Source organism: Oryzias melastigma, linkage group LG3 (assembly GCF_002922805.2).
Source record: "Oryzias melastigma strain HK-1 linkage group LG3, ASM292280v2, whole genome shotgun sequence".
Lineage (NCBI taxonomy): Eukaryota > Metazoa > Chordata > Actinopteri > Beloniformes > Adrianichthyidae > Oryzias > Oryzias melastigma.
Window position 1 is genome coordinate 15,138,597 of NC_050514.1, and position 18,539 is coordinate 15,157,135.

The following is an 18,539-nucleotide window of genomic DNA, read 5'->3' on the forward strand; positions in this document are numbered from 1 at the left end:
TTGTAAACTAACAAACTTTACTCCTACATGTCTTTTGGTATAAAGAATTAAAAATGGAAGGAAAATTAAAGGCTAGTAAGATATAAAAGATTACTCTTTAATGCTGTTTTGGTAAGAGTGTGTTTGCTCTCAGGGCTGGAGCTGTGTGACCCTCCCAACCGTCTCATGGTTGCCATGGTGGGAGGCTTCGTCTCCGTGTCTGCAGAGCTGCTGTTACCCGGCCTTGCCGTTCTGTGCCGCGACTGGCCCGTTCTTCAGGCGGTGGCCACCGTGCCGCTGCTGTTGCTGCTCTCGTATTGGTGGTGAGTGCTGTGTTGGGGTTTTTTTTAGCTCCACGTCGACAGAGGCATCCTGGGAGGTTTTTTTCTTCTTATTAACGTTCTAAGAAGTTTCTCACAGTTTGAAGTGTGGAATCTGTTTGAAGATCCCACCAAAAAAGACACGCCTTAATCCACATGTAGCTGCACGACACTGAAACGTTCGTCTAAAAGTTCCTTTGAGTTCTATAATATTTGTTTTTCTGGTTTACAGGAGAAATGTGAACAACACATGTTGGGTTTTAGTGGACTGGGTTTCCTGACATGTATGATTTGTTTTTCTACAGCTGTGCGTCTGTTTTTCCTGAATCTCCTCGCTGGCTTCTGGCCACAGATCAGATTCCAAAAGCCAAGAAGAGTTTCCAGGAATTTGCCAGCAGAAATGGTGTTTACCTGCAGGATGAGACCTTTCCAACAGTGTTAGCAGGTAAAAAAAACCCACAGAAGCACCTAAATATGAGTCTTTGACCGTGAATGTTAAGGAAAACAATCTATTCCTGCTAATTTAAAAGTAGTTTGACATTCAAACAGCTGGAAAAACACGGCACACCCCTGGAACAGTGTGTACAGACACGAGATGATTTCTGTTGAAGATTGTTTCTTTAAGGCCCTGCCCTGTAGGACTGACAGCACCTTCAAGCTTGCTATGCACTTTTTGTTTGATTGATCTGCAGTCAGAGGCAGTTTTCACTGTTCAACTGTCAAAAATCTTTAAGTTTATCAACCATGAAGAACAGATCAGCAAAACAAATAACATGTTCATCAGAATTCCCTTCCTCCTGATTTACTGTGAACATAAATCTATTTCTACTCAATATACAAAATCATTCTATTATTTTAAAATTTATCAAAGCATTTTATTGAACATCTATAACAGTGTAGTGAGTTTAACCAAAAAGATATGCAGAAGAAACAGTTCAAATACTTCACTGCATTACATAGTCCTTTAAAGTTGTTGGCGGGAACATTGTTATGGAGTAAGTCTGCCCTGACTTCCCATCATTCCTTTGTTTGTACTCTGTGCCGCTAGCTTACAGCCCCTCGCAATCTCCACCTAACATTAGCGGTGCAACTAAAATAGTGAACAATATAGCAGTTATCCAGCCGTACAGTTCTGAACCCGATTCCAGTTCAGATGAGGAAACCAAAGACGTTCATGGCTCTATCTGTCTACAAGTGGATGCATCAGAATGGAGCGGAGCTTGTGGCCCATCCACCCCTACATCACTGCTACGAGCTTTTTCCAACGTTTTTTTGTATGCTCCTGATTTGAATAAAGAAATACTGTGAAATGCCATTTTAAGTTTAATTTTCTTTGAGAAAATTCCTTAAGAACATGTTCATTTTATTGAGTGGGTCTTAAGCTGCTTTTATTATTTTTGTTGTGTTTAAATTGCACAAACACTCTGGTTACACAGATTTTGCCCAAATCAAATAAAAATACATATTTCATTTAGGTGATGAATCACAATACTATTTTAGTTTTGTTTTATATTAATATTTTAGATTTTTGTTAACAATGTTTCTTGTTTAAACAAAAAGCTAAAGACTGTCACCAGCAGATTTGTTTTTCCTTTATTTTTATTCACTGATTTTTTCTGATGATTATTTATTTTTATCTTTTAGAGTTGGATTCAACTTACGGAGAAGACTGTCGGCCCAGGTTCTATTCAGTTTTAGAGTTGCGTCGGACTCGTGTCATCTGGAAGAACTGTCTCATTCTGAGCTTCACTTTGTGAGTCTTCTTTCCTCCTAAACTTTTCTTGCTATCTATGTTTGTTTTTGGTCTGTGCAGCAGCTCTGTCATCAACCCTGTTCGATCTCTTATGTCCCGCAGGTTCATCGGGACAGGGATCCAGTACTGTTTCACCAGAAACCTGCTCAATTACTCCAAAAACTTCTACTTCACCTACTTCCTGCGAGTGATAACGGGGGCGCTGGCGTGCATCTTTATTTGTTTGTCCGTCAATCACTTTGGTCGTCGCGGGATGCTGCTGCTCTCCGCCATCATCACTGGGCTGTCGTCTCTGCTGCTGCTGGCCCTCACACAGTGTAAGCTGACACGCCCAGCTGGTTTAGCTCCTCTGATGGTTTTAGTGCAGACGTTTTTGACGGTGACCGTCTTTTCTGTGACAGACCTCCATGACGGCCTGGTGCTAGTGCTCTCTGTGGTGGGTTTGCTGTTCTCTCAGGCTCTCTCCATGCTCAGCGCCTTCTTCGCCTGTGAGGTGATGCCTACTGTCGTCCGGTGAGTATCTTGAAGCGACGCGGCTCAGTTTGTCCTGGTGAGAAGTGCTGGACTGTTCTCCTCTCCTCAGGGGCGGCTGCCTGGGCCTGGTGCTTGCAGCGGGTTGCGTCGGCATGGCCGCCTCCTCCCTTATGGAGCTGCAGAGCAGCAGCGGCTACTTCCTCCATCACGTCATCTTTGCCTCCTTCGCCGTCCTCTCCGTTCTCTGCATAATGCTACTCCCCGAAAGCAAACGCAAATCCCTGCCAGACTCTCTGAAGGAGGGCGAGAGCCAGCGGCGGCCGCCCCTCTTCCTGTCCCGTACCGACAGGGACAACCTGCCTTTGCTGCACACCCACCAGCCTCTGTCGGAGTATAACCCCGACAACTACTCACGGCTGGTTTCTGCCACGAGGAACATGTTGACCAAAGACAGTCTGCCGTACAGGATCGCTCCTGAGATCCTCTAAGACTGCAGTCTCATCTCATAACTGTAAAGACTCCTACACCAGATCCCTCCAACAACCACTAAGAACTTGTTACAGGCTGTTCAGCTCAGCTGAGGTCCTGACCTTGGTCAGGATACCGTGCACTTTAGAGCGATAACAGCGACTCTCATCATGTTCTTCTCTCTGTGCCAAGAGGATCAACAGGACGGCTTAGGGCATTGTAGAGGTTTCTGGAGACCACCCGATAACTGTGCCAGAAGTGCCTTATTTCATAGATTTAAATGTAACTTTTATGCAGAAAGGAGTATTTTTCAGTGGAGGAAAAAGTAAAAGCTTGTCTCTTCTGTTACAAACTTTCAGAGTTTTAGGTTAAACCTTGATTAAAGAAAACTGAAAGGATCAGGACCAGAAGAAACAGTCAAACCACTGGAACAAAACACTGGTGCTTCTCATCTGTTATGTTATTTTTTATTTAATGTGAATTGTCTTTAAATATGAAATGCAAAGCATCAAAGATGTCACACATGTTTATGCTCATGTTACTGGAACTGTTACTTTTTAAGGTCTACCTTAGTGTTGTAATGTGCCTTCTGTCTTTAGCTAATGTTCTGGTGTCACTCCTTCAGTCAGATCTGTTTTTGCACTGAATGTCAACACCATAAATTTGTTTTCTACATTCTGTTGTCATGTGTGTTATTCTGCACTGGAAATATTAAGTCAACCTTTAGAGCAGGGGTCTGCAACTCCACAGCCACATGTGACTCCTGCTGGAATTTGGTCTGGGAAAAATTGACCCAAATGGCTGTAAATGCTGAAGATTTCAGACTCTGTTGTAGTACCACATATTGAACACTAGATGGAGCCACACTTCCATACAGATTGTCACTTTATTCTTTTTTTTAACAACAAAATTGAAGAACATTTCTATCATAAAACCAGCTGATACAAAACATTTTATGGATTTGAACATCTCAGTTTTATCAGCTCTGATGAGCGTCTTAATTGGTAAACATGGAAACATGCAGAGCCAGAGGGAGCAGAAGGGCTGCTGTGCTGACTGAATGAGCAGCTCCAGCATCTGTGTAACCGAAGCTCGTCCTGCAGGGGTTCTCCACCTCGGCGTACGGAATAGGAACATCATCCGGCACCTGGTTCTTCATGTTATCACGGACCTAACGGGGAAACAGCACTGTGAAGGGATTCCTGCCTTCAAAGCATCACCACAGCCTTTCAAGCTGCAGCTTAAGCTTGCCTCTGAAGGTTACATTGTTCCTGCTTTACCCCTGTGGGTACAAACAAGGCTGCTAACTGTTCTGACTTACAGAATTTGTCAACAGCAGACGAAAGTTTCCCTTGCTTAGGTTCATAGCTTAAGTTTACTGGTTCAAAAACCTGCTCTCTTTTTTTAGCTCAAAGAAAAAGCTTTAAAACATCAAGTGATCATTCTGTGATCAAGAATAAATGACATGAACAGCTTCAAACCGAGACTTTGCACCAAAGAGGAATAACCATAAAGCTAAACCAGCTGCAGCTTTCAGGGATTTTTTAATGCTAAATTTAACTTGGTGTCAAACCAGACTATCACTTCTCCTTCTCTAACACAAATTACCAAGACCTCCACTAGATCAGAGGATACCACAATGTCTGGACTAGATGAGTTTAGAGCAGAAAACCCTCAGAGGGATGCTCCTGAAACAACCTCAAGGAAACAGGAAATTGTTATGTCAAAAAAAAATCTCTTCTAAAGTCACAAGTTTTTTTATATAAACATCAGACACCAAGTATGAAGAAGCAAAGCGACGCCTGGACGTCCTCCAGATTCAGAGGAGGAACATCCTGTGCTGATGGCTAAAAGCTCAAAGCCTCCTTATGTACTGTCTGGCAGGGATGTACTGAGCATGCTCAGTCGCTGCAGGTTACGACGCTCTGCAGAAAACACTGAGAGGACAACATGCCCCCCTAACCACAGGAATCACCATCACCAGTGGAAATCTTTCAGGGCCGTCAAAACTCTCCACTATCAGCACAAACTACCAAACTTTGTCTTCAACTGACATTTAAACTCTAACATGACACATCTGTTATTTACAACCTATAAAACTATGTTGTCAATGAACTGACACCATGGATTCATGGGTTTTAGTTTGTGTGATTTCAAAGGTAACACCAGTAAGGACTATCTAATGTACTCTCTTTCATATTAAAAAGGTTTGAAGTGATTAGCATCCTCGTCTTATGATAGGGGAGTGGCCCTTCATGCAGCGCTTTGAATCTTTCAGAGTCTGTTTATGGTTTGAGTCCTCACCCTCTCAACCTCGCTCATGACCCGGAGCAGGTTGTTTCCAAGAGCATCTTTGACATCTTCGTCCGTCCAGCCTCTCCTCAGCAGCTCAGCCACCAGATTTGGCACTTTGGACACATCTTCTAGACCGTCTGGCACTCTGAGCAAGACATTAAGGACAGATGAGACACTGGAGGTAGGGGTGGTTTAGTGGACGGAGCACACCAAACCAAGACGTTTTTCATTCATTTGTTGGAGGCAAAAGTGCAATAAACTTGTGGGGGCTAGGCCATTTATTCAAAGTGGCCAAAGTAAAATTCTCGTTTTCTTGGGTGTGGCTCTCTACCTCCTTTAAAAAGCAGGTATGGTTTTCAAAAAATGTTCCCAAATAAGTGACAAAAACTTATGTCTGAATAATAAATAGTTTGTTTATGATTTTGAGTCTAAAAATTATGACATCAGACAAAGAGTACATAAAATTATCAATCGGATCTTAATGAGCAACTTTTGATTTTTTCATTAAAAGTCAAACTAAAAAAGGAGCATACTCTTGTTTAATCTTGTCAACAAGGCTTTTGAAATAAATAATACCAAATAGGAAAAATAATGTTGATCCAAAATAAAAGCTGTTCAGATCTTTCCCAATTTATCGTGAGCTACCTTAGTGAGTAGAATCTCAGTCAATCATAATTGTTGTCATCAAATGTCTTCATATAATTTTACCTTTTTTTTTTTTTTTTTGAAACACACCCACATATACAGTCCAGTCATTTTACACATCTTCTGCTGCTAATATTTTTATGCAATTCCCGTATTAAAAATTGTAAAGAAACTTGAGATTTATACCTATTTTTTTTTCAAAATAAGAATGATTATTGGCTGGTTCCTCCAGTGAAAGTTGTGCTTCTTCAATCTGTTTTTTTAAGTTTCAACTTCTTATAATTGAGAGCATCGTTGCTAAATCATAGTCAAATCTGAGGCTGGGTGAACCAAACGTCCCTCTTCATCCATTTGCTGCAGTATGAAGCTGTTCACTCTGAATCATGCTTTTATTGAAATCTTTTATAACAAGACATTTATGGGAAAGAGAAAAAAATCTGGGATTAGAAATTTACCTGGTGACTCCGTCATAATCTCCGCCAAAGCCAATAATTTTAGCCCCGCCCACTTTTTTAATGTGGTCAAAGTGATCTGCGTGGAAGAAAGAGTGACTGATAAATGTAAATGATCAACCAACGTTTACAGCAGCTGTCCCCCTCTCAGCAGGGCTCTTTACCAGCAACATCTGAGATATTGGCCTTCTGGCTGCAGGTCACGTAATCGTTGTAGAAGTTCACCATGACGATTCCGTTCTTCTCTTTCTGCAAAGAAACGTGAAGCATTCAGTCCTCACACGCATACCGAGCTGGGATTATTAATGTGAATGTGTTTCATTTTGTTGGTTTATTGTTTTATGGAGCAGCATGGCATGTCTGCTTCACTTTTGAGAGTTTGTGGTAGAACCTGCTGTTCCACCTGCATCACATGCTTTTTACAGCACTGCACAGCAGCAGATTGAATGTAGATAAATGAACAATCTGGTTTTGTGCATCACTTTTCCAACAAACAAAGAAGATCAAATATGAAAAAAACTGTTCTTAGTACACTTTTGAGTACAAATGTTTTGAAACCAAGCAGGTCTTAATTATATCATCACAATTTTAAAGCAGTTTTGCTCAGTAAAAAATATTTAGACAAAAAAAATAATCTCACCTTAAATCCAAACCAGAAATTTGTTTTCCCAAACCAAAAAAAAAAATCCTCAAATTTCCCTTCGTGGGATTAGTAATGTAATCAAGTCTAACAAACATGTTGGGTAAAAAAGTATTTAGTCAGACTTTCACCTCTCTCCAAAGATGTTCTATGGGGTTGAGATCCGGAGACTAGGCCCCTCCAGGACCCTGAAATAGACCTTCATTACCAGAGCAGTGTGTGGGATCGTTGTCATGCTGAAAGACCTAGCCATGCTTCATCTTCAGTGCTGATGGAAGGAGGTTATCTCTCTAAATCTAATCCATACATGACCACATTCATGCTTTCCTTTACATGGATCAGTCGTCCTGGTCCCTTTACGGAAAAACAGACCCAAAGCATGATCCTTCCACCCCCATGCTTTACAGTAGGTATGGTGTTCTTTAGATGCAACTCTGCCTTCTTTCTCCTCCAAACACGATGAGTAGAGTTTCTACCAAAAAGTTCTGTTTCATCTGACCATAGGACATTCTCCCAATCCTCTCCTGGATCATCCAAATGTTCTCTAGCAAACTTTAGACGGACCTGCACATGTTCTGGCTGTAGTAAGGCGAGATGTCTGGTACTGCAGGGTTTGTAGTGTGTTCCTGATGGTAGTCTTTGTTACTTTGGTCTCAGCTCTCTGCAGGTCATTCACTAGATCCTCCGTGTGGTTCTGGGATTTTTGCTCTCCGTTCTGATCATTTTGACTCCATGGGTGAGATCTTGTGGGGAACCCCAGATGGACGGAGACTATCAGTGAGTGGTCTTTTATGTCTTCCTTTTCCTAATAAGTGGATTTCTTCACACCAAGCTGCTTACCTATCACAGATTCAGTCTTCCAGCATGATGAAGGTCAATAGTTTTGTTACTGGTGTCCTAGACAGCTCTTTGGTCTTAGTCATAGTGGAGTTTAGAGTGTTACAGGTTGTAGACAGGTGTATTTTATACAGATAACGAGTTCAAACAGGTGCCATTAATACAGGTAACGAGTGGAGGACAGAGGATCCTCCTATAGAAGAAGAAAAAGAAATCTAGCTTATTTCTAGGTGACCAAATACTTATTTTCCACCATAATTTACAAATAAATTCTTTTAAAATCAGACAATGTGATTTTTTTTTCTCATTTTGTCCCTCATAGTTGAAGTTTATATAACTACAATTTTCTCTCATCGTATTAAGTGTGAAAACTTTCATTTTTGGTGGCTGACTAAATACCCTTTTGCCCCACTGTAAATACAGATTAAAATCTTTGCTTTTTTAAATTCTGTTTTGTTTGCAGGCTGACAGGAGTTGAACTTATGTTGGTCAGCTCCGTTTATCCTCTTCTCTAACAATATAGATATTTGTTTAATCTGAGTATCTAATCTTACATATTTTAATTATTATTTTTGACAAAGCGGGATTTGTCCTTTAGATTTAAAATTCACATTATTCACACGCCTCAATCCCATATAAAGCTATAAAATCAACAAAGCAGAAAATGTCCAACTAATCCTGAAAAAGAACTATGTGTTATGTGTGTGGATGATCTCTGCTGTGTCTCTGATCCCACTTTGACTCACCACTTTGAGGAGAACCTCATCGGGGACGTTCCGGCTGTGTGGGCACACGGCGTAAGCCGAAGAGTGACTGAAGATGACCGGAGCTGCAGACAGGTCCAGGGCCTGGTTCATCACAGACACCGGTACGTGAGCGAGGTCGATCAGCATCCCCAGACGGTTCATCTCAACGATCAGTTGCTGTTCAGGAAAAAAAACACAAAAAAAACATAGAGTCTGTTTAATGAATTTAAACAGATTATTTTAATGTTCATCAGCCGATTCATAAATAGCCTTCTCTCACATACAAGTCAATAAAATCATGAACCTCTATTTATGTTTGGCAGTGTTTATATAATTATCTTATCAATTGGATCTTTCTCCTTTTCCACTCGGTTCTTTCCATGCTGACCTTTCCAAAAGGTGACAGGCCGTTGCTCTGAACCGGGTCTGATCCAGCATCAACACGCCAGTTATCTGCCCTGGAAGAAAAAGAAAAAAAAAGAATCGCACACACAATCTGTTTCACCTCATGCATACATTTAGATAACCGTTGTGTTGGGTCACTTTGGCGAAAATCCTGTTGCACAAAACAAGATTATGAAATGATTTGAAATGTGATCCAGCAGTTTGGGTCTAAATGGAGGAGCTTCACTGCAGGAAGCTTCAGTGACGCCCTCTGCTCTGTAAGTCAGCCGTCTCTGAGCTAACGGTGTCACATAACCGCTGGAAACGCTGAGTTTATGGCTGAATGAATTAGTTTTGGATTTCAGACATTCTGATGGTCTGCCAGAACCTGCCAGCAGAACTCCCAGGTACTCTCCACAACGTGACCGCAATGTACCAATTTCTAACTGATCTAACCGGCGTTTAAGGAATAAACAACTTCTGTCTTCGTCCCTAGATAACTTTATTTTTTTTTTTTGCTTTTATAATTTGAAAAAAGTGAGATTCTCTTTATTTCTCAATTTGTCAAGCAGCAATAACTAAAAGTTTTAATTGTTTTTGAGAACTCTTGCACCAATTTCTCTCTCTCTCTCTCTCTCTATATATATATATATATAAAGAAAATATAAATTATAAAGCAAAATCAGTGTCCCACGAGTGCAAACCATTTTGTACACACTCATCTTATGCCGCTCATACCAGGGTGTGTTGCAGGAGTGTGTCAGGGTGAGGTAGCGGACCCCCAGGTGGTACATGGTGCGCAGGGTACCCAGGCTGCTGTCAATAGAGTGCCCTCCCTCCACGCCGATCAGGCTCGCTGTCTTATTTTCCTCGAAGGCATCCAAGATGCCTGTGCACGTGGAACAGGTGGAGCAGCAAATGGAGAGTGAACACAGTCACCTGAACATGTGACATTACTGACAGGGATGAAAGCCTCACCTTGGCTCGTGGTGACGAACTTGAAGGTGTCTGGATACTTCTCGCACATCCTGTGAACCACATCTATTTGCTCCAGCGTTTGTCTGACCGCGTCTTTGTACTGAGTTTCACAGGGAACGTAGGCCGCCCAGAACTGAGGGAGCAAGGGGACGCCATGAAAGATGCTTCTTCTACACTTTTCAGTGTATATATACATATATTCATACAAGCACATGGTAGGTTTACATTGACTAACCATAAAAGATAAGTATAGGGAGAGTCCCTTTACTGCTACTGATGCTTCCTGGCTTTCCTGTAAATCTTATAGAGGCTGAGTCATAGCTGAAACATAAACCTTTACCCCATTATCAACAACTCAGGAAAAGATTTTCTCACAAAGTTCTTTAGATAATTTGTGAGACGTGGCTCTCTCTGCCTCATAAAAGCTAAAGGTGAAAAGTAGAGGATCCAAACTGCGTGAAATATGTACATTTTCAGGTAATATAAATCATAGGCGTGCAAAACAAATCCTGCAGAAAATACCTGGATTAGCATATTGTTGTCCATTTATGTCTGTTGACTCAAATTCATCCAATACAAGATACAGAATCCAATCAGTTTACCGTCAAATCTGACAAGCATGAACCATTTCTAATAGTTTTGAACCCAGCTTCATTTGTTGCACAAATTTCAGCACCAAAATTGAGGAAAATCCAGAAGATTTTGTTTTGAGGTTTTTATTTTTTTTTTTTGTGATCATGTTTACTGAGTCCTGCTGCATGTCGTAAATGTTCTTCTTTGTTTACAAAGTCTGCATGATTCCTTTGTTTTTACCTGCCCAATGCTAACAGATGTGAGTTCGTTATTGTGCAAAATCTTGCATCTTCATGTTCTAGCTATGCTAAAAACCAATAAATGAATGAATGAAGGAATTAGTGAGTGTTTGAGTTACTAAAAATATAATTAAATAAATAAAATAAAAAGTGGGAAATGTCTGTAACAATTATTAGAGGAATCTTTCTGATTAATTTAAAAGCCAATGACTACTACATCCAGGAATAGTCAGTTCAAATAAGTTGGTTTCCTTTAAATTAATAAAAAAGCTTTAGAAAAAAACTGATGGAAATTTGAGTTAAATAAGATTTAAAAACCCACTTTAATAAAAAAATGGTCTTTGAGGTTTTCTTAAAATGTTTTTGTCGGATTTTCTTAATGACGAGGACATGTATGAAATATTTTAAGATTAAAACTTCATTTCTGAAAACTTCTCTATTCAAATCGTGATGAATGTAGAGCAGATTAAAACTGCACAACTGGTTAGCTCCAATGTTGTTCACCTTTTTTTTTTGCTACATAAATGTTAGTTTAAAGTTGTAAGGGGCTGTAAGCTAGTGGTAGAGAGTGTAAACAAAGGGATGATGGGAAATCAGCAGAGGCTTACTTCTAACAGTTCCACTCACAAATTTCTAATAAATTATTGCCAGTTCTGGCTAAAAACTGCATAATCATAATTAAAACATCACTGGGAAGAATTTTACAGTAATTTTAAATTTAGCTAGAGTGGAACTTTAATTGCATTAGAGGTTTTTTGTTTTTAGAAAACCCCTATATAGTATGCACTATTTTTGATCTTCAATTAAAAATGATATTTTCTCTCACAGAATCACAATAAAGAATTTAACATTTCTATAAGAATTGTCATCATAGCAAAGTTAAAGCTGGAATCCAAACAGACATGCAGGTTTGGTGTCATCTTAGTTTTGATTGTGAGCTGTTCTATCACTGTGTGAGGCTCAGTCTGAACAAGCTCCTCTAACAAAGAGATGTGTGATGCATCAGAGAACCCCCCTCAGTGTTTTTGTGTGTTTGTACCTGTGCACCGAGCCGCCCCTGTTTTATCTTAGGAATGTTGGTGTGCGTTGTTTCCAGTTTGTTAAGATCAACTTTGTTGAGCTGATTGTTGAACAGCTTTCGAAGCTGCCAAGGCAGATCATTATGGCTTAAAGAAAACACAAAGAAAATATGACGGGACAGAAACTTTATGACAGAAGGAATTTGGCATCAGGCTCCGTTTGCAGCTTTAAACAGACTAAATACAGAACCTACCCGTCGATGAGTGGGGTCTCAGACATCAGCTGGTAAGCCCTGTTCAAGTGGGCGTCCTGAGCCAAGCCGAGGTCAAAAGAACAGATCCACAGTGACGCTACAATAACCTGCTTCAACATTTTTTTATTTTTTTCTCTTCAACTTAATAGAGAGTTCCACAGACTGGACAGAACTTCTGCTGTTCCCCGTCTAGTTCAGATCTTCTCAGCTGGATCCCTCCTTCTCCCACTCCGTCATTTAATCTTCAGCTGTCATAAATGCTGTTTACTAGCTTAAATATTTTCGCAACCTTCAAGCTGTTCAGTCCAGTCATGCTGGTTAATCAATGATTGTCTTTTTACCTGATTTTATAAAGATTATAATTGATGCTGACTCGGGTAAACTGAAACCAGCAGTTTCTCAGGAAACCAGAGAAAAACATGGAACAAATATGGGAAACCTGCAACAATATTTAAATGATTTATGTATATTTGTATATGATGAATTATTATTTAATGTATTATTTATTGATATTTTTTGTTAAAGACTTGAACCAAAAACTGTAATTATAAATCTGTGGTGCCAGATGAGTTGATGGATCCTGAATGACCAATCAACTCCCACGTTACAAAATCCGTTATACAGCCTGGTGTCAAAAACGGCGAGGAGGTTGATTAATTCATTGACTAAAATAACATTTGTAGGAAACTGTATTTTTTATGAGTCTGTGATTGATAATCACTGGATTTGACAATAATCTGATTTAATTTTGCCCCGCCCAATCAGCTATTTTCAGAGTTTTGTTCAATTGGATGAATAAACTTTGTTTGACTTCAAAATCCTGCGGTCATCCGTCCATTGTCTGTACGTTTATGGTTTTCACAGAAATATCCACAGCAGCTGAAAAGCAGGGGCCAGACCCGTCAAACGCTTCAGGAACTAAACAATCCAAAGTCTTATCCGAGGAGGAATCTGCACAGGCAGACAATTTACAGGTCGCACGGGGTCAGAGGACTCCTCACAAAACCTTTTCTAGAAAACAGTTAAAGCATGTGCTCAACACAAACCAGACGCTGGGTGATCATTGAACTCTGCAGCATTTTCATTGATGGAACTTTAAAACTGCAATTTGAAGCAATAACATTTTATACGTCTCATAAAAAACACTTTGAAGTTAACCAAGAATCCTCCTGGAAGAGCATGACCCCTCATTCGCCAGTGAAAGTGGGAAAGTCGGAACAGGATGAATTATATTCAAACACTTTAACTAATGTCGTCATTTTAAACCGACTTTGAGTTTCTCCTCTGAGCTCATCCACAACTCTTATCTCCAACGCTGAGAGTCATCCTCTTTTACCTCACTGTCATTTTCCTGACTTTCTTCTTTGATTGTGTCTGAGCAGCCCTCTCATTGTTTCAAATTACTATTAAAAATCAAATCAAATCACACTTTTGATTAAAACAATGTCCCGTTTTCAAAGATAAATGTTATCTAAATCATTTTATTGAATGATATTTGATTATAAGACAGGATTAGATCAACACGGCTATTTAGAAACTTATCTAAAAATAAATCCTCCATTTATTAACCAAAAATAATAAGTATTATATTTATATATATTATAATAAGTATTTCTCTGACACTTAAACACAAAATCTTTAACATACTGTAACTTTTCAACTGGTGATACGATCAACATAATTCCAGTAGATTCTGAAGGAGAAAAGCGGCGTGAGCGTTAACATTTAAAAAAAAAAAATAAAGTAAATCAAAGAACACAAACATTGGAGTTCTGGTGTTTAAGGCTTAAAGGTTAAATGAAAGCAGGCAGACCTTCATTTTCAGGTTTACGTCCATCTTTGTGTCTTCTTTATCTGATATAATCTCTGGGTCTTCCACTAAAAAGAGGAAGCACCTCCTTGTTTGTTGTCTTTCTGGTTATTACCCCAAAATTGTGACCTCAGTGTCGGCAAAAGGTCAAGTAGCAAGGGTCAATCGTTGACTTCCTGCCTGTGGCGTGCACTGACGGACAGCCTTGTGCTTGAACACAGTGTTCATTATGGATAAACTGTGACTGATGATAGAACACCAACACGTTCTTTTGCCAGAAGCCATGCTCGCTCTTTTCCTGCCACGAGTTAAGAAATTATTTTTAAAAATGAAACCATCAAACTGGCTCTCGTGTGTTACAGTAAGAGATATCAACACGGATACTTAAATGTAGATGTTTGCTCTGTCTTCTCTCTGCCAACAATCCAGACATTTACTAGAGCACCGTTGTATATATATCACATCTTTTTCATAAAATTTAAGCAAAACTCATCAAATAACAAGGACATCATGTTGTGATGTAGTTTAATGTTTATGGATCAGATAATAAATTAGTTCTTGTAACATTATGAGGTCTCCAGGAGATAAATCTGTGGAGACAATTCAAAACATTTCCTCTTTTAGGTTCCATGATAAACCATAATCAGAACATATCGTGACTGTAAAGTACAAAGGAACTGATAAAACATCATGTGACTCATCGCAGAGCCTTTATTGCTCCCATCTGCCCCTTTTCTTTATCGTAAAGGCTGCTATTCCAGTTCTCTGGCAAACTGCATCCAGTTATGTAAGAACAACTTTAAACCAACATTTCATGACTGATTCATATAGAGCAGGGGTGTCCAAATCCAGGCCTCGAGGCCCGGTGTCCCTTTCCAACCAACCTGCCATAGAAGCTCTTCAGCAGATGGTCAGAAGCAAGGAACCAGCAGGAGGCCGACCCTTGAGATCTGGATCTGGACACCCCTGATATAGAGGCTTAAAGCATGCCTCATATTGATTATGCATGGTAAAATTGATCCTTGGTTTTTCTACAAAACTCATTGATTCCTTTAGATTTAAGTTGGTGAACATAAGAAGGGCATTTATTTACTAAATCATGCTGCATAATACAGTTGTTGTTGTTGTTTTGCATTCTCAGGAATGACATTTTTGTTCATTTTCTATATTGAGCGAGCCACTCTTAAAAATCTTATATACCTTTGCATCAGAATTAATAAACTTGATTGATTGATTGGTTTATTTCAAGCATAGATTGAAAAATACAGGACAAAACACAATTGCACAATTATTTCAAACTCATTACAGAAACAAGTAAATGCATTGATTAGAAAATAGAAAAATAAAACTTGGTTTAGAACGGCAGTATTTATCGTTATACAATTTGTCACTGTCTGTTTCAAGCTGTTTCAGGTGATACTGCTGACGGAGGGATCTTTCTGATTAGCTAATGACCAAAGATAGGATGTGCTAAACTTATTTTCAGTGGCTTCAATGTGCGTTATCTGTGCATGCAAAGAATGCTGAGAAAAAGAATCTGTCAGCATAAGCAAAAAAGTTTGGCCTTGATCTTCTTAAAGCCTATGGCTTGAAATACTCACTCTTTTACCTCTTTTTTTTTTAAAAAAAAATATGGATGCCTTTAAGACTCACAAGGCTTTTTGCAAAGAAGATTTCTTTCATCCCCTATCTAAACCTGCTTATTCCTTGTTAGGGGTCCGAGGGTTGCTGGGGCCTATCCAAACATTGTTGGGTAAAGGTGAGGTACACCCTGAACAGTTCAGCAGCCCATCAAAGGCCCACACATAGACAAACAACCACACACAATCACATTTACTCCTATAGAGTCACTGATGAACCTATGCAGCGTGTTTTTGGACTGTGAGGAGAATGGAAATGTGGAATTTACAGATAGTGAGCAATTTCCACCACACCAACATTAACAAAAACTTTTTCTGCTTTGATAAAAACCATTACAATCTAGCAATCCCTTTTAAATTGAGTGTTTTAATTCGTTTTTTTGACACTTTAAAAAGATGGAAGATTCATCAAAGTATTCAAAAAAGTGTGAATAGTAATTTAAGAGGCACGTTGCATCTCTAAAAACTACAGTCTTTTGGAAAAATGAATAAACATGATGATCATTTTTTTATATTTTAAAGGAACAAAATATTCTTTTGCTTTGGATTAGAGTAAATTCGGGTAATTGGAAATCTTAGCAGAAGCTAAGAGGAGTAAAGCAGAACCAGAAAAGAGTAAAGACTCACTCTTATAAATGTTTTAAGTGTTTTTAACATATTTTTGTGCTATTTTTCTCATGATTTGGGACGAATATGAAGAAAATCATGTTTGAAATGAAATTTCTGAATATTTCTTTATTCAAGTTGATGTGAATCAGGAACAGCCTGCAGTTGGAAAAAACCTGCTGCTGTGAGACAGGTGATACAATGCCACAAGCTCCTTGCTCTGATGCATCCTCTTGTAGACAAATAGATCCATGAATGTCTTTGTTTTCCTTGTCTGAGCCAGAATCTGGCTCAAATCGTACGTCTGAATAGTTCCAATATTGCTTGAAATTCTTGTTGCACCTTTAACTTTAGGTTGGGAGTCTGAGGGGTTGTAAGCTAGAGGGAGAGCGTGAAAACAGATGGATGATGGGAAAGGGGGGAAGGCTTACTCTGCGCTAATAGTCCTGCCACAACTCAGGGGTGAATTTCCGATGAACTCCTGCCTCTCTGCAGAAACTATGTCCTGGTAAGTCATAAACTTAAACCAAACCAGTCGAGCAAAGTGGCTCATAACCAGAAAAAACTACAGTGAAAAGGCTGTGGCCACAGGGCGTGCTCATAAAAGTGACTAGCAGGTTATTATCTCTGCTTCCTTTTTTCAAAACCTGTTTCTTTCAAAGACTTCTGGAGGCTGAAATGTCAATGAAAAGCATCTGTTTTATCGTCTTTCTGCACGAGCACATTTGGTGACAAAAGCCGCAAACAGCTAAAAAGATTTCAAACGTAAGATTAGCTGAAAACCTGTAAAAGTAATAACAAAGGTTTGGGTTGGGTCAAGATAAGGTTGCATTCCTGTGAACAAAAACTGCACGGGAGAAAAAAGAAGAATTCAAAAACAAAGAATCATTGAGCTGTATGGAAAAACAAATTAATCATATAGGAGGAAACTAACTATTTTCAGTCAGTCTACTGTACTTTATTCAATAGTTAATGGACTTTTGGAGATTTTAATTTACAAACTGAAGAAAATGTTTGTTATTTACGTTCTTTTGAAAAACTTCCACAGTCAGACTCCCACTGGCTGGAAGTGTTTTCTCTCTATGTTCATCGTCTGACGTCATCCGCAGCTTTTTCTTACTGAGATTCACTTGAGCGCGTCAGACTAGAGAACAAAGAGAAGGGAAAGAAGACCAACTAACAGGGAGGCTTGAGTCTGTGTCGGATGTGGACATGGCCAGGTTGGATGTTACAGAGACTTTTCATGGAATCTCATTTCCGGGACACCTGCACACACAGGATTCTTTACAGGGCGCTCTGAAGTTCCAGTTTCAAGACACGGATATCCTCATCGTTTCTTATCCAAAGTCAGGTAGGAGCAGATGCTAAAAGTGATCGAGTTGCAGTTCATCTAGTCAAGCTTAAAAAAATGTTTTTCAGCTGAACACTGTTTAACTTATCAAACTTTTTCCCAAGTTCATATTTTAGGCTTTAAAGTAGATATACATTTGTTCCTTAAATTTTCTATAGTTTTAAAAATGTAATGAGGTAAAAATGTTACCCTTGATTAACCCAATACATCTACTTAATGAGAAATAGGGGATATTTGTTCATTTTGCTGCATCTTAAAGCCTATTTATGCATAAACTATGTTACTGTTTTCATTTCAAAGCGAAGTTTGAACAAGTAGTTATAAATTTGAAGAAAAGAAGATTAAAACAGTTTTTTTATCCAGTCTGGATATTCAAACATAACTAATATCTGACTGCTGTAATGAATGTAACATAATGGTTCTGTTCCTCTCAAAGGGACGACATGGATGCAGGAAATTGTGACCCTCATCCTCAGCAGGGGGGACCCACACTTGTCCCGGACCGTGCCAAACTGGACCCGCACTCCATGGCTGGAGCAGTACTATTTCACTGCCATGCTGCAGGCTTCACCCACCACGCCTCGAGTCATCACAACACACCTGCCGCATCACCTGCTGGGCCCCGCCCTCCAGGGCTCCAAAGCCAGGGTCAGATTTTGATTTACACACTGACCCCATCATCTCATCCCCAGAGTTTGAGCACATGACACAGTTTGCAGGTGGATGAAGCAAAAGAATGCTCTGTTTCAAATTCATGTTGAGAAGTTTAACATTTATTTTGAAAAACCAAAAATGTTTTTGTTGTTTTTCCTCTTGCATTTACAGTTTGGCTGAAAAAAATATTTTTGCAATTTTTTATGGCTCTAATTCTTACATCTGCTTTCATTGGTATAATTGTCTAACAAATCAGCAATATTTAGTTTTTCTTTAAAGTTAGGTCATCTTCTGCTGCACTCCTGAACACAGATCCATACCTACAGCTTGAAACTAAAAACTGTTTTTTACCAATTTAATAAGGAATGTTAGAGCCTCACTAACAAAGAGCGTCTTAAATTGATCAATCTCTAAGGAGATAA

At 39.3% G+C, this 18,539-nt stretch overlaps 3 protein-coding genes across 3 annotated transcripts in view; 2 read left to right on the top strand and 1 right to left on the bottom strand.

Moving 5' to 3' along the window:
• slc22a31 (solute carrier family 22 member 31) overlaps nt 1–3,669 on the top strand; it is an 11,837-nt gene extending 8,168 nt beyond the window's left edge. The window contains exons 4-9 of the mRNA XM_024296067.2: nt 134–302; nt 605–744; nt 1,944–2,052; nt 2,155–2,369; nt 2,454–2,565; nt 2,636–3,669. Of these exons, the coding sequence (XP_024151835.1) occupies nt 134–302; nt 605–744; nt 1,944–2,052; nt 2,155–2,369; nt 2,454–2,565; nt 2,636–3,014 (1,124 nt within the window). The 3' untranslated portion in view covers nt 3,015–3,669. The remainder of the gene's footprint in view (nt 1–133; nt 303–604; nt 745–1,943; nt 2,053–2,154; nt 2,370–2,453; nt 2,566–2,635) is intronic.
• A 192-nt stretch (nt 3,670–3,861) lies between these two features.
• Nucleotides 3,862–12,487, bottom strand: dpep1 (dipeptidase 1). Its single transcript, XM_024296069.2, has 10 exons — nt 12,057–12,487; nt 11,823–11,949; nt 9,972–10,104; nt 9,732–9,882; nt 8,998–9,067; nt 8,610–8,786; nt 6,551–6,635; nt 6,390–6,465; nt 5,299–5,434; nt 3,862–4,165 (listed from the first exon to the last, which is right to left on the bottom strand). Exons 1-10 carry the CDS (start codon nt 12,173–12,175, stop codon nt 3,992–3,994), a joined length of 1,248 nt encoding a protein of 415 aa, XP_024151837.1. The 5' UTR covers nt 12,176–12,487; the 3' UTR covers nt 3,862–3,991.
• Nucleotides 12,488–17,055: 4,568 nt separating this feature from the next.
• sult5a1 (sulfotransferase family 5A, member 1) overlaps nt 17,056–18,539 on the top strand; it is a 7,454-nt gene continuing 5,970 nt past the window's right edge. The window contains exons 1-2 of the mRNA XM_024295884.2: nt 17,056–17,463; nt 17,900–18,111. Of these exons, the coding sequence (XP_024151652.1) occupies nt 17,325–17,463; nt 17,900–18,111 (351 nt within the window). The 5' untranslated portion in view covers nt 17,056–17,324. The remainder of the gene's footprint in view (nt 17,464–17,899; nt 18,112–18,539) is intronic.